Consider the following 16,767-nt stretch of genomic DNA (forward strand, 5'->3'; position numbering starts at 1 on the left):
GAAACACAATTTTACCACCAAGCAAGACAGCTGCTGTGGGATAAATAAGTACTGTTGAAAGCTAAAATGGTACTATATAAATCCTATTATATCCCCATCCTCACATATAGCCTGGAAACTACCACATTAATGAGGCATGACAACTTAAAACTCCAAGCTGCAGAAATGAAGTTCCTATGCACCATGATCCAGGAAAAAATCTGAAAGAAGGTGGAAATGGAGACTCTACTACAAAAGATCCAGAATGCAAGAATGAAGTGGTTTGGCCATGTAAAGTGGAAGAGGCCACCAGGACTGCAAGAAGTGAATGTGAAAAGAGAATTAAAAAGAAAAAGACAGTTGACAGACCCAGAAAAAAATGGATTATCTAGTAAAGAAAGATGTTCGGGAGGGAAGACAAAATTGGGAGAAGGTTACAAGAAGAGAGTGGTTCATGGACAGACAAAGATGGAAGGGTCTCTTATACCACACCCGCACGACTGGTGTTTGTCAACGATGATGATGACTACTGAGCGAGTTGGGTACTTGGTATGGGTCGTACAGCTATAAGCTTACATTTGGGAGGTAATGGATTCAAGGCTCACAGTCTTCAGCCCTGAAGGTGGCTTTTTATGGTTTGTCATTTTCACATCAGGCAAATGTTGAGTCTGTACCTTAATCAAGACCATGGTTACTACCTTTCTAGTATCAACCCTGCCATCCTGAAAACCATAAGAAACTTCACTTTGTTCCGTATTGAACTGGGAACAAAATAAAGTTTCTAACTTTCATTGAGATAGCCTACCAAGCAAAGCGAAAGGCGTACCACTAAATGAGCCTGAAAATTAAAATCGCCAAATTGGGCAAAGATATCAGCTTCTTGAAGCAGTATATTACACATGATTTAACACCAAATTTTTTAAAAGGCACCGTTAAAGAACACTGTTTCGCACCACATTCTATCAAAACTCGTCAAAAAAACAATAAAATTTGGCTAAGAAATGAAATTCGGTTTTTACACAAGAAAAAATCTTACTTGAATAATAGACTTTACGAGACTCACCTTGAAGCAGCCAATTTGCTCCCTAGTGCCCAGTGGAATCTTTTCCAAGACCAAATTAATAATAGACTTTTTGACCTACTTTCGCAGAAACAACTTACCTTACAGAAAAAATTAAACACTTTAAAAATGAACACAACTCCACTGAAAAATCAGTTTAAAGAGACTAGTTTGTCTAAAAATGCAATTGAGAAATTCCACTCCCTTGTAGTTAACCTGTCTAAAGTAACTTTAAAATGAAACCACCATTCTATCGAAAGGCCCAAAGCACAACTGGCCTAACCTGAACAAAATGAACATCGCCACTACTTTAGTTATTGAGTCTGACGCCACAATCAACAAAATGCCGCTAGAACAACACGACAAACTTAAATTCAAAGTAAAAAGGAAATTAGACAAAATTTTTATCTCCGACAACGTAAACAAAATATTCTCCTCCATTAATCCCGCTCACAATAAGTCAATTTCCGAACACAAACAAATCGCCGAACTTAAAAAGAAAATCAGTAATAACGACCTAATCTATATATATAAAATAAGAGTTTTGTCTGTACATTGCTCAGAATTTGAAAATAATGGTATTTCTGTATCGGTCATGTCCATAGGCAACAAAAAAAATGCACTTTTTACTTTTCCGTAATTTCTGTCTGTCTGTCTGTCTGTATGTATGTATGTATGTATGTATGTATGTATGTATGTATGTATGTATGTACACGCATCACGAGAAAACGGCTGAAGAGAATTTAATGAAAATTGGTATGTGATGTTGGGGGATGATCCTCTACAATCTAGGCTATAAATCATTTTACTCACGCTGAGTGAAATGGTAGTTTAGGTGAAGGCCTAAAATTGAAATCGCAACTATTTATGTTATTAGTGGTCTAATGAAAATCGGTATGTGAAGTCGGGGGATGAGCCTCTACAATCTAGGCTATAAATAATTTTACTCACGCTGAGTGAAATGGTAGTTTAGGGGAAAGCCTAAAATTGAATTCTCAACTATTTATGTTATTAGTGGTCGTATTTTAAAGAAAATGGGTATGCAAAGTTGGGGAATAAGTTGCTACAATGTAGGCTATCAATAATTGTATTCACGCTGAAAAAATGGTAGTTTAGGGGAAGGCCTAAAATTTAATTCTCAAATATTGTTGTTATTAGTAGTCCTATCTTGATGAAAATCAGTATGCAAAGTCAGGAAATAAGTCGCTATAGTCTAGGCTGTAAATTATTTTATTCACGCTGAGTGAAATGGTAGTTTAGGGGAAGGCCTAAAATGTAATTCTAAAATATTTCTTATTAGAGGTGTAATCGATGAATGCTACATAATTAAGGTTATATAGTATTAAATTTCCTATTATTCATGTCTTATACATTGTTACCGTACTGGTTATGATCACAAACATATTCATGAATTTGGATTTTTGTTACTAAGTCCATATCAGCGCCGAGTAACGAGAAAATGGGTAAACAGTATTTAATGAAAATCGCTACGTAAGTCGGAGAATAAGAAACTCCAGTTTACGGTATAAAATATTTTACAAATCACAGAGTCGAAAGAAAACTAAATGTGAAGGCCTACAATATAGAAAGCCCCTAACATTGATCAACAATAACATTACATTGACCATTGTTTGTCGTGATGTGCTTTGTGTCTTCTGTTGCCCTCATCTCTGGTAGATAGGACTACTTTTGCGTACAGAATATTTTTTATTTGATTTACATCGCACTGACATAGATAGGTTTTATGGCGACGATGGGATTGGAAAAGGCTAGGAATGCCTTAGGCCTTAATTAAGGTACAGGCCCAGCATTTAATTGGTGTGAAAGTGGGAAACCACAGAATACCTTCTTCAGCGCTGCCGACAATGGGGTTCGAATCCACTATCTCTCGGATGAAGCTCACAGCTGCGCACCGCTAACCACACGGTCAACTCGCCCAGTCGTACAGAGTGTAACAGCCTGCCTGAATATTGATGGGAAGTAGCTGGAGAGTTAGACAACTTTCTTCTTTGGCATGCCATTCCCCTGGTTTATAAATTTTCTGATACTACTGGTTCATAACACACTGGATCATCATAGCATTCGGGCTATTCAATCCCTACTCTGAGGCACTGATTGGAATGAACAGTGTGCATATTTAGCAGAATAATGGCAGATGAGTGTTCATGGCAATCTGCGGCCTGGTCATCCCAGCTCTGGAACTGTGGACTATTAGACTGGCACCGCAATCTAACCGCAGCACTGTTCGTTAAAAGTGATAAAATGTGCGGCTTTCCATTTGATCGAGTATTTTATATGATAGAATTGCTTTTAAGTGCTACATTCATACTTACGTTTTTGTAATGACTTATGTTGATTTCAGTTAGGAAAACCACAAAGTCGGTCTTTCTGAGAATCCCGTAGCGAAGCACGGGTACATCAGCTAGTAGTCACTAAAGCTGATAAAGGTAATACCACAGTTATAATGAATAAAACCGACTATATCTCTAAAACTAAGGAATTTTTTAACAGCAGCACCTTTTCAATAATTAAGAAAGACCCAACCAAACGAATTCAGCGACAATTAAAACAAACCCTAGAGAACACTTCCTTTCTTTTCACGGACCACGAAAAATCTAAGCTTTTAAATATGAACCCGGGTCTTCCTACAGCTAAAGCCCTCCCAAAGATCCATAAGGCCAACATCCCTGTCCGCCCTATTATTAACTCTGTATAAAGCCTCTCAAGTTTCTTGGCTAAAAAATACTACCATTTTCTCGCCAATAAGTCTATTAAAAACACCATTGAACTAATTGACAAACTAAAGACCATCGACTTGCAACCCACTCCATTCTTTTGACATAGTTAACATGTATCCAAGCATACAAACAGCAAAACATTTTCCCATTTTTGAAAGCAACTTAAAGAAATACAGTCCTCTTAGCAAATTTGAAATACATGACCATCTCCATTCTGAAATTAGTTGTCAATAATAACTTTTTTACTTTTGACAAAACTATTTATCAACAAGACGGATTATCAATGGATCACCCGCCTCTGGCATATTAGCGGAGATTTATTTAGATTATCTGGAACACTAAAATCAACAACAACTTTCCTAACATTCTTCTATGGGCCAGATACGTTGATGACATCGTAATTATGAACGAAGAAATTAAGAACGCGGCTTCTACCCTTCATGATCTTAACAGCATCGATCCCCACATTAAATTTACACGTGAGTCTGAAACAAACAGGTTAATCAATTTTTTAGATTTGACCATTCATAGACACCCTTCTTCTTTATCTTACAAAATCTTAAGGAAACACAAACTGCAACTACCATCCGTCAAGACTCCACACATCCCCAAGTACACAAACGTGCTACCTATAATAGTTTAGTCCACCGTGCCTTCACAATACCCATGTCAAAGAAAGACTTGAACAACAAACTCAATAATATTCGTGCCATCGCCAAATTTAACGGTTACAATAAGCCCTTTATAGAACAGATTATCAACAAGTTCAAACACTGACCTAAGACTACTCTTACTAAAGAAAAATCTAAGAACGCCACTTCTTCCACCTTTACTTTCAACAAAGATGTCTACAAAATCACCAATCTCTTCAGAAAACATAACGTAAAAATTTCCTTCAGAACATATAACAGGAATTCTGAAATTCTGCACACTTCCCCATCAGTTAACATATCCAACACTTTCTTAAAGTCCGGAATCTACAGATTCAAATGCCATGACTGCAGTTCCTCATACGTTTGGCAAACAGGACGCAGTTTCACGGCTAGATATTCAGAGCACATCACCGCTATAAGATATAATAGGTTTTCAGCAATAGGTCAACACATCTCTGACTCCAACCACAAGTTTACGAACATTGAACATGATTTAGAGATCCTTCAAATGGCCAATAAAGGGCCTCTTATGAATATAATTGAAAATTGTTTTATCCATTTCAATCAATAATTTAATCCTAACTTCAACTTAAATGAAATTTCTGAGAAGCCTAATATCCTTTTCGATTTCTTAATTAACTTGTTTAAAAATATCAGATTTCCAAACACTAGCGCTATCTTTCAAGCCATGTGCAATACGCATCCCCGTCACTTACCACCACTACCTCATCCCTCTGCCCCACCATAGCCCTACTCCCCAGCTTGAGCTCCTCCTCTTTCCCCTTCCCCTCCGCTACTCGGCCTCCGTTATTTCTCTCTTCATTAGCCCAGCTCCTCTCCTTTCAACAGCTGTGCCTTCACGCTGCTCAAGGTGAGTTTGCCTCTTTTTCCTTATCTTTCTTTTGGCTATGTACATTTATATCATGCCTAATTTGGCTTTCAATTTTTTCGTCAGATCTCCACATTTCCATACTGAACTGGGAGTTGTGACGTTGATTCAAATTATGATCTTCACACGACCACATTGTTGGCTACGAAACCATCTGAATTAAGCCTGTTAATTACCGCACCTTAAGAGAACAAGGTTTATTCTTCCCACTGATAACATATGTTACCTTATGATCTATGCACCTCAAGCTGGACTATTCTCTTGTTTATCAAGACTCAACAACTGGGATACCTTCTAAAAATTTTATATTTTATGGTCAGACGCACCTCATCATTTCAACTGGTTATAATCTAACAGTGACTTTATAGGTGCTGTCATGTGTTTTAGATGGTCATATGCACCATACTCTCATCATTTTAATGTTACATTTAAAATTTGCCTTAGTAGATGCATTCAAGTGTTGTACACTGACTGACAGTGACAGTGCAACACCAAGGAGGAGTGGTTCGAAAGGGATGAAAGTTGGGGAAAAAACAGAGACGGCACGGACGAATAATTGATGTTTATTTCAAACCGATATGCAGGTTACACAATGCGCACGGCATCAACTCAGTAGGATGTAGGACCACCGCGAGCGGCGATGCACGCAGAAACACGTCGAGGTACAGAGTCAATAAGAGTGCGGATGGTGTCCTGAGGGATGGTTCTCCATTCTCTGTCAACCATTTGCCACAGTTTGTCGTCCGTACGAGGCTGGGGCAGAGTTTGCAAACGGCGTCCAATGAGATCCCACACGTGTTCGATTGGTGAGAGATCCGGAGAGTACGCTGGCCACGGAAGCATCTCTACACCTCGTAGAGCCTGTTGGGAGATGCGAGCAGTGTGTGGGCGGGCATTATCCTGCTGAAACAGAGCATTGGGCAGTCCCTGAAGGTACGGGAGTGCTACCGGCCGCAGCACATGCTGCTCGTAGCGGTGGGCATTTAACGTGCCTTGAATACGCACTAGAGGTGACGTGGAATCGTACGCAATAGCGCCCCAAACCATGATGCCGCGTTGTCTAGCGGTAGGGCGCTCCACAGTTACTGCCGGATTTGACCTTTCTCCACGCCGACGCCACACTCGTCTGCGGTGACTATCACTGACAGAACAGAAACGTGACTCATCGGAGAACACGACGTTCCGCCATTCCCTCATCCAAGTCGCTCTAGCCCGGCACCATGCCAGGCGTGCACGTCTATGCTGTGGAGTCAATGGTAGTCTTCTGAGCGGACGCCGGGAGTGCAGGCCTCCTTCAACCAATCGACGGGAAATTGTTCTGGTCGATATTGGAACAGCCAGGGTGTCTTGCACATGCTGAAGAATGGCAGTTGACGTGGCGTGCGGGGCTGCCACCGCTTGGCGGCGGATGCGCCGATCCTCGCATGCTGACGTCACTCGGGCTGCACCTGGACCCCTTGCACGTGCCACATGTCCCTGCGCCAACCATCTTCGCCACAGGCGCTGCACCGTGGACACATCCCTATGGGTATCGGCTGCGATTTGACGAAGCGACCAACCTGCCCTTCTCAGCCCGATCACCATATCCGTCGTAAAGTCGTCTGTCTGCTGGAAATGCCTCCGTTGACGGCGGCCTGGCATTCTTAGCTATACACGTGTCCTGTGGCACACGACAACACGTTCTACAATGACTGTCGGCTGAGAAATCACGGTACGAAGTGGGCCATTCGCCAACGCCGTGTCCCATTTATCGTTCGCTACGTGCGCAGCACAGCGGCGCATTTCACATCATGAGCATACCTCAGTGACGTCAGTCTACCCTGCAATTGGCATAAAGTTCTGACCACTCCTTCTTGGTGTTGCATTTGCTCTGTCAGTCAGTGTATATAGATACACCTTATGTTCTACAAACCTCAAGCTGGACTATTTTCTCGTGTATCATACCTTAACAATTGTGTTACCTTCTCTGATTTGCTTTCATTGTTTTAACTTATTACAATTTAACTTTTAACATTAGTCCTTGTATTTGCTGTCATGTGTTTTATATTTCAACTAGTCATAGTTTAACATTTGTCTTGTAGGTGCTATTATGTGTTATATATTGCTATTTGATAAGTTGTATTTTGCTCAATTGATTTGTTGGCTGATGATGACGCGCAATGAGCATCAAAACTAGTACCAATCTTCAAGGGCTTGCAGACTGAATGCTGAAAGGTACAACAGTCTATAATGATAATGTATGGATGTATGTATGTATGTAAAATCTTAAAAACAACGTGACATTTAGCGAGTAACAATAAAATAAAAATTTGAAAATAACTAATACGTAGCTCTGTTGTGAACTTGAGGTAGGTAAATTTGTATACATACACTGATGAGCAAAACAAAAACGCAACATCAAGATATTTGAAAAACTGAGATATAATATAAATAGTAACATGCTCTCCTATGAAACTTTTTACTATGTACTGAATCTTCATTTCCTAAGATTGCCAAATGGACTGAACTCAACATTAGGCAATAATAGCCAGCAATAAACCCCCCAATGGTACAGTTTATGCAGCTGAAAAGTACTGCCTATCACAAGAATGCAAGTTTTTGTTTCCATATCCTAATTGTTGCCTCCATGTGTGAGGAAGGGAATATTCTGACCTTCTACTAACGGAAGTGAAGATGTCTTTGAGCCCAAAGGATGTTGCTCAGGCACTAGAGTTGGTAGGGGATGAATGCAGCTTGTGTTATGTGGATGAGTTGTTACACTGCTCCATCAACAATTTTGTGTACCATGCAGAGGTATAGGGAACTGGGTTCATAATCTCACAGGCCTGGATATGGTAGAAGCAGGTAAACTTCTGCAAGGGATGATCCGTTCTTGTGCCTTCAATTCTGCGTGACTGGCGCATTACTGCGGTCCAAACTAGAAGTCGGCTTGAACAGGTATGAGGTGTGAATGTCAGTAAGTGGACAGTGGGGATGAGGTTACATGATTGTGATCTCTACTCCAGAAGACCTGCTACTGGTGCAGATCTGACACGTCAACATCAACAGAGTTGCTTACATTTCGCAAGAGATCATCGGGACTGGATTGATGAACAGTGGGGAACAGTTCTGTTCATGGATGAATCTCAGTTTATCCTCAGATCCCCAGATAGACAAGAAAGGGTGTGAGAAGATGTGGAAAAAGGTATTCTCCACGTAACTTGGATAGCTTTCAACAGTGGTTCTGTAATGGTTTGGGCAGGTATCTCCTTGGCTGCCTGATAAGAGCTTGTCTTTGTGGAAGGTGGGTCACTTATGGCCCATTACCACATGGAAGAAATCCTGGAAGAACATGTTCCCTTTTGCACCATTCATTGGTGAAGATTTCCTGCTAAAGTAGGGAAAAAATGGCCTGCACGCAGTTCGGATATCAACCCACTTGTGCATCTATGTGACATTTTAGGAAGAAAAATGCATAGTCATAGTCCAGAGACTATGCAGGAGCTGCAGGAAGTTCTTCAAGAAGAATGGGAGTTCATTCCTCAAGGGAACATTGCAGCACATATTAGAAGTATACCTCAAAGGTTCGAAGCTGTGATTCGTGCCAGGAGTGGCAACATATGTTTGTGTGTATGATCGTGCAGAAATGCAGTGCAATATTAACCGTAACATATGAGAGAAAGTAAATGAAAATGAACTGTCCTTAAACACCGTTAAATTTTGTTAAAAACAAGGGTGAATTTAGCAAGTTTTTTTTATCCCTTCAATTAATTTGCTATAAACTCTCAATTCTGCCAATGAAAATTATTCTGAATATCTCATCAGCAGTAAGTTAAATGACAATCATAAAGATAACAACAACACTCTCAATTCTTTCACTGTCTTAGTCATACTGCCTTGCTTTGTCCACAGTGTTCTAAAAACTCATGCAAATAAACAAGAAGTGCAGACATTGATAGAGAATTAATTTTCTTAAAAACTATAAAAGTCGTTCAAAAAAATAATTTGAAGAAGTCTAGTTCTGTAATATTTTAGCTTATCGGGGATAGGAACAGAATCTACAAATTTGGGGGAATTTACTGTAATGTGAACTCCTATCACCACCACCTGTTGTCGATAAAACAAAATCGAGAATACCATTGTTGTCTTTCATCACAATTGGTATTTTCATCATCACTAGGTTCACTTGAACTCGCATTATCACAATACAATTCTCTTTCATTATCATCATTTAGCAAAAAACACAAAACATTGTGCGATGAGGCAGCCATAGTGTAAACAAACAGCAGCTAGAGTCATTCTTTTGTCTCTAGTTCTGCCATTCAAGGAGGATAAATACTTAGAGCAGCACTACAGCAAAGAGAATATCTTTGTGATTCCAACTATGTGCAACAGATGGCGTTTGCATTCAATTTTGGCTACAATCAAAGCAATTAAAGCAACGTTGCAGAAGCCCAAGTACGTATTTGGGCTTATGCCGTGGCAGTAATGGGGAGCCCGAGTACGTATTCAGGCAGACAGCAAAGAAGTTAAGTAAGCAAGTCACTTTCTTTGCAAAATCTGAATTGTTGCATTTTCTTTGCTCGTCAGTGTATATAAGTTAATTATCATAATCTATGCAAGGAAAATAAATTATAATTTTGTCTATAACTTTCAAATTTTTGTCATGTACTTCATTTTTATCTTGAGTGAGGTGTATAGAACAATATATATTTTCTAATATTATATATCGTCGCTGCCGGGACAAAACCTCCTATGTGAAATCAATCAATCAATATTGATCTGCATTTAGGGCAGTTGCCCAGGTGGCAGATTCCCTATCTGTTGCTTTCCTAGCCTTTTCCTAAATGATTTCAAAGAAAATGGAAATTTATTGAACGTCTCCCTTGGTAAGTTATTCCAAACCCTAACTCCCCTTCCTATAAATGAATATTTGCCCCAGTTTGTCCTCTTGAATTCCAACTTTATCTTCATATTGTGATCTTTCCTACTTTTATAAACGCCACTCAAACTTATTTGTCTACTAATGTCATTCCACGCCATTTCTCCGCTGACAGCTCAGAACAACTCAGAGCAAACGCCTGAAAAGCCAACATCTAATTTTTGATCAGATTTTTGATATGCTCTATTGGTGGAAAAATACCTAATTCCCTCCATGGGAACTTAGAATTTCCACATACCACTTAGTCGAGCAGCTCTTCTTCTTTCTCTCAATTCTTCCTAACCCAAACATTGCAACATTTATGTAACGCTACTCTTTTGTCGGAAATCACCCAGAACAAATCGAGCTGCTTTTCTTTGGATTTTTTCCAGTTCTTGAATCAGGTAATCCTGGTGAGGGTCCCATACACTGGAACCATACTCTAGTTGGGGTCTTACCAGAAACTTATATGCCCTCTCCTTTACATCCTTACTACAACCCCTAAACACCCTCATAACCATGTGCAGAGATCTGTACCTTGTATTTACAATACCATTTATGTGATTACCCCAATGAAGATCTTTCCTTATATTAACACCTAGATACTTACAATGATCCCAAAAAGGAACTTTTACCCCATCAACGCAGTAATTAAAACTGAGAGGATTTTTCCTATTTGTAAAACTCACAACCTGACTTTTAACCCCGTTTATCAACATACCATTGCCTGCTGTCCATCTCACAACATTTTCGAGGTCACGTTGCAGTTGCTCACAATTTTGTAACTTATTTATCACTCTATAGAGAATAACATCATCCGCAAAAAGCCTTACCTCCGATTCCACTCCTTTACTCATATCATTTATATATATAAGAAAACATAAAGGTCCAATAATACTGCCTTGAGGAATTCCCCTCTTAATTATTACAGGATCAGATAAAGCTTCACCTACTCTAATTCTCTGAGATCTATTTTCTGGATATATAGCAACCCATTCGGTCACTCTTTTGTCTAGTCCAATTGCACTCATTTTTGCTAGTAGTCTCCCATGATCCACCCTATCAAATGCTTTAGACAGGTCAATCGCGATACAGTCCATTTGACCTCCAGAATCCAAGATATCTGCTATATCTTGCTGAAATCCTACAAGTTGAGCTTCAGTGGAATAACCTTTCCTAAAACCGAATTGCCTTCTATCGAACCAGTTATTAATTTCACAAACATGTCTAATATAATCAGAAAGAATGCCTTCCCAAAGCTTACATACAATGCATGTCAAACTTACTGGCCTGTAATTTTCAGCTTTATGTCTATCACCCTTTCCTTTCTACACCGGGGCTACAATAGCAACTCTCCATTCATCTGGTATAGCTCCTCTGACCAAACAATAATCAAATAAGTACTTCAGATATGGTATTATATCCCAACCCACTGTCTTTAGTATATCTCCAGAAATCTGATCAATTCCAGTCGCTTTTCTAGTTTTCAACTTTTGTATCTTATTGTAAATGTCATTTTTATCATATGTAAATTTTATTACTTCTTTGGCCGTAGTCTCCTCCTCTATCTCGACATTATCCTTGTAACCAACAATCTTTACATACTGTTGACTGAATACTTTTACCTTTTGAAGATTCTCACAAACACACTCCGCTTGTTCATTAATTATTCCTGGAATGTCCTTCTTGGAACCTGTTTCTGCCTTAAAATACCTATGCATACCCTTCCATTTTTCACTAAAATTTGTATGACTGCCAATTATGCTTGCCATCATGTTATCCTTAGCTGCCTTCTTTGCTAGATTCAATTTTCTAGTAAGTTCCTTCAATTTCTCCTTACTTCCACAGCCATTTCTAACTCTATTTCTTTCCAGTCTGCACCTCCTTCTTAGTCTCTTTATTCCTCTATTATAATAAGGTGGGTCTTTACCATTCCTTACTACCCTAAAAGGTACAAATCTGTTTTCGAATTCCTCAACAATTTCTTTAAACCTATCCCAGAGTCTGTTTACATTTTTATTTACCATTTTGCACCGATCATAGTTACTTTTTAGAAACTGCCTCATGCCTACTTTATCAGCCATATGGTACTGCCTAATAGTCCTACTTTTAAGACCTTCCTTTCTATCACATTTATTTTTAACTACCACAAAAACAGCTTCATGATCACTAATACCATCTATTACTTCAGTTTCCCTATGGAGCTCATCTGGTTTTATCAGCACCACATCCAGGATATTTTTCCCTCTGGTTGGTTCCATCACTTTCTGAATCAGCTGTCCTTCCCATATTAACTTATTTGCCATTTGTTGGTCATGCTTCCTGTCGTTCGCATTTCCTTCCCAATTTACATCTGGCAAATTCAGATCTCCCGCTACAATCACATTTCTTTCCATGTCGTTTCCCACATAGCTGACTATCCTATCAAATAATTCCGAATCCGCGTCAGTGCTACCCTTTCCCGATCTGTACACTCCAAATATATCAAGTTGCCTATTATCTTTAGAAATGAGCCTTACACCTAGAATTTCATGTGTCTCATCTTTAACTTTTTCGTAGCTTACAAATTCTTCTTTCACCAGAATGAACACTCCCCCTCCCACCATTCCTATCCTATCTCTACGATACACACTCCAGTGCCGTGAGAAAATTTCTGCATCCATTGTATAATTTCTCAGGCATGATTCAACTCCTATTGCAATATCTGGTAAATATATATCTATTAAATTACTTAATTCTATTCCTTTCTTTACAATACTTCTACAGTTCAACACTAACAATTTTATGTCATCCCTACTTGATTTCCAGTTCCCTTATCACCGCTCCCTAGGCCATCCCATTTCCTAGAACTTTGACTGGTAAGGTTCTGTCATCTAAGGTGCAATATTGTGAATATTGTCAAGGCATTCTCGCTCGTCATTAATGTATGTGCTGCAGGTCAGTATATATCCAAAAATATTATCGCTAAGGAGGTTTTGTCCCAGCAACGACGATATGCTGATAGTAATGGCCTCCTCCTTTATATTCTATAATCTCCATTTTTGACATTATTATTACTTTATTTGTATATTGGAACAGTAGCTTACAGCTACTAGTTCTAATATTTCTATCATGCATGAAAAGTGGAATGTGTTATCAAAAAAGATTACTACACTGAGCTACAAGAAAACTAAAGTGGAAGAGTTGTGAAGTCATCAAACATAAGCCAGATTATTTCCTTCATTTTTCAAAAAGTAAATTGTATACTTCTTTCTTTTATAGGGAGTGTGAAAGAAGCAGAAGAATTTGATCAGTTGGAACCTGGGGAAGCGAAACGGAGACTGAGAATACTGGTTAGCAAAATGGATCTAAACAAGGATAACGCAATTGACAGAAATGAACTACATGCTTGGATTGTACGATCTTTTAAGTAGGTACTGCTTTATATATGCATGATGCATTTAACAGTATATTTTAATGAGGAGGGTATGTCAAAAATTGAAAATGCTTTTGCAGTAACAATGGAGGGAGATATAATAATAACGTCACCATCTGCATAATTTAAGGGCTAGATTAACACTGTGCTATATACTGTAATGTGTATATTATACTCTCTTTACATGGACTTTAAAATCTTCTGTTTATTCTACATTACTTCAGATGTCTTATCCTCCAATAATGATGTTAGTATGAGGCACATTTTTTGAATAAATACTTTTTTTTCAAAGAAACACAATATTATTTTGAAAATATTTTCTTTTCTTTGGATTCCACACACCTTAAACTACTTCTCCACATAGGCACCACCATTATTAAGGCACTTGTCATAACAGGGCACCAATTTGTGTATGTCTTCATCATAGAATGTTGCCACTTAAGTGCCACTTTGATTGATTAAGGATTGACATGGGATATTCATGTCTCGTCTCCTGTAACAATGTTGTTTAACACAGCATATTGTTTTAGAAAGGCCAAAGGACTACCCATTCATTTGGCTTTGTTTTCCTCAGTGGGGTGTTGTGGTACTTGTTGTGCACACAATTTCTGAAATCCTACGTGATCTGTCACAATATAGTGGAGAACGGACTTTGAACATTGTGGGAAAAGTAGAGAGCGTGACAAAATTATGTTCATCTGTCATCATAAACTTTTGCTTCAACCGCACACACCAAATCTCTGACGGCAGATGGTTGGCTGCTCTGTGGGACATCAAGAACATGTTGACGACCTCTACTGAACATTCAAATCCATTTCCTCACCATTCCATCCATCATTGCATTTTCACCATACAACTCACAAACTTAGTGATGAATTTCAGCTGGTTTTATGTTCCATGCATTCAAGAAACTAATAACAGTTGGCGGGTTGATCTATTGTTTTGAAAATTTTAAACACTCACTACAAGATGGCCACAATATGTGAAAATCTCCAACATTGCATGTGGCATATTGACAGGCGAAGAAAGCTATTGCGCAGATTTGTACATTGACCTTGACTTGACTTATTTCCTTTAATTCCAGGTGACGTAGGGCCTCGACGAAATTTCTCCAGCTTGTTCTATCTGCCGCCAATGCTTTCACCTCCCTCCATGTCTTGTTAACTCCAGCAATCTCCTTGTCTGTGGTTCTCTTCCAGGTAATCCTTGGTCTGCCTTGCCTGCAAGTGCCTTGTGGATTCCAACTCAATGCCTGCCTTGTGATACTTTCTTGTGGTCTTCCCAGGGTGTGCCCAATCCATCTCCATTTTCTTCTCATTATCTGTTCCTGTAAGGGAGTTTGACTTGTGGCCTCCCAAAGGTCTTTGTTTGAGATGGTCTTTGGCCACCATATTCTCATAATGTACCTCAAACACCAATTTATAAAAGTCTGTAACCTTGTGGTAATGTCTCTGGTCGCTTCCCAGGTCTCACTTCCATACAGTAACACAGATTTAACATTTGAGTTGAATAACCTTAGCTTCATTTTTATACAAATGTCAGGAGATCTCCATATTGGTCATAACTGTGCAAAATCACCTTTGGCTTTATTTATACAACTCACCACATCTCTAAAAGCACCTCCATCCTTGCGTACCATGCTTCCTAAGTAGCAAAATTCCTCTACCCTTTCTATATCCATTCCATCTAGAGTCAAGCTATTGTTATGATGGTTTATGGGCATTTCCTTAGTCTTTTTGTTATTAATCTTAAAGCCTACTTCTTTAGCTTCTATTTTTAAGTTTGATTTCCATGTCCCGAAAACATTCTGCAAGAAGACGGAGATCACCCGCATAACCCAGTTCTTCCAATCGCTTATTTAATCCGCACTGAATGCCACGCTTTCTATTCGTTGCCTCTCTCAGGATACAATCCAGTGTCATGATAAACAAGATTGGCAACAGTAGACATCCTTGTCTTACTCCAGATTTTACAGCAAAAGGTCCAGACAGCTTCCCTGTATGTTCTACTGGTCAAGTACATATGTCCATCATACATTGTCTGTGTAAGACGGACTATCTTTTGTGGAATTCCGAACTGTTCCATAGCCTTCTACATTTTCCTCTGGTTGACAAGAGTCAAAGGCCTTTTCAAAATCAATGAAAAGTATATAGAGATGTCTGATACTCAGCAAATTGTTCAATGATTAGCCTTAGTGTGTTAATCTGATCCACAGTAGACCAACCTTCTCTGAAACCTGCCTGTTCGTGACATAGTCTCCTGTCAACGGCTATGCTTATTCTGTTCAGTATGACTCTTGACATCACTTTCCCCCCATATGAGAGCAACGTTATTCCCGTCCAGTTATTGCAATCTGAGAAGTCGCCCTTCTTCAGTATCTTGACGAGGACACCCTTCTTTCATTCCTCAGAAAGATGTTCTTCATTCCATATTAGAGTTAGAAGTGGCTCCATGATTTTCGCTGTTAAATCTGGATCTACCTTGACCTTAGCTTTACTAAAAGTGGGCATTGTCTTTAGTCCATTCCATGGGACGAAGGTTTTAAGACAAAATCTTCATCATCTTAGATTTCATCTTCCGCCACTTCTTCTGTAAATTAAAAATAGCAGGAAAAAGAAAAAATAAAGAAAGGGAAGCAATTACATTACAAAGGGAAGCAAGTTGTTATTCTATTGTTTAGCCTCCATAATCCCATTCAGTTTCTAGGAAATGTCAAACAAAGGAACAAATATTGTTCACCGACCTCAGTGGTGCAGTTGGTTAGTCTGTTGCAAAAGGGGTTCACAACGAGACCACTTGTTTACTAACGGGAGCAAATGTCATTTCACTCTTGAATTCTTTCTCCTCACACTTTGTCTTTCATCATCTCATCGATGCCCGTTTTCACATTCGGGAGTTCATTGCCCATCACTACATGGAAGAAATCCTGGAAGAACATGTTCCCCTTTGCACCAATCATTGTTGAAGATTTCCTGCTAATGCAGGTCAGCGTGCGCCCTCGTGTGGCAAGATGTGTCCTTCAGTACCTCAACAAAGTAGGGATTAAGCTGACAGAATGGCATGCATGCAATCCAGATCTCAGCTCACTAGAGCATCTATGGGACATGGTTACTATCTATACAGTATATATTAA

The 16,767-nt window shown here is 39.1% G+C and overlaps 1 protein-coding gene across 1 annotated transcript in view; it reads left to right on the forward strand.

The window, feature by feature from the left end:
• Positions 1 to 16,767, forward strand: part of LOC136876974 (reticulocalbin-2) — an 84,688-nt gene that overhangs the window by 15,987 nt on the left and 51,934 nt on the right. Inside the window, exon 2 of the mRNA XM_067150746.2 lies at positions 13,481 to 13,628. Coding sequence (XP_067006847.2) covers positions 13,481 to 13,628 — 148 coding nt within the window. The remainder of the gene's footprint in view (positions 1 to 13,480; positions 13,629 to 16,767) is intronic.

The sequence above is a fragment of the Anabrus simplex genome, chromosome 7 (genome assembly GCF_040414725.1).
Source record: "Anabrus simplex isolate iqAnaSimp1 chromosome 7, ASM4041472v1, whole genome shotgun sequence".
NCBI classification, from domain to species: Eukaryota; Metazoa; Arthropoda; class Insecta; order Orthoptera; family Tettigoniidae; genus Anabrus; species Anabrus simplex.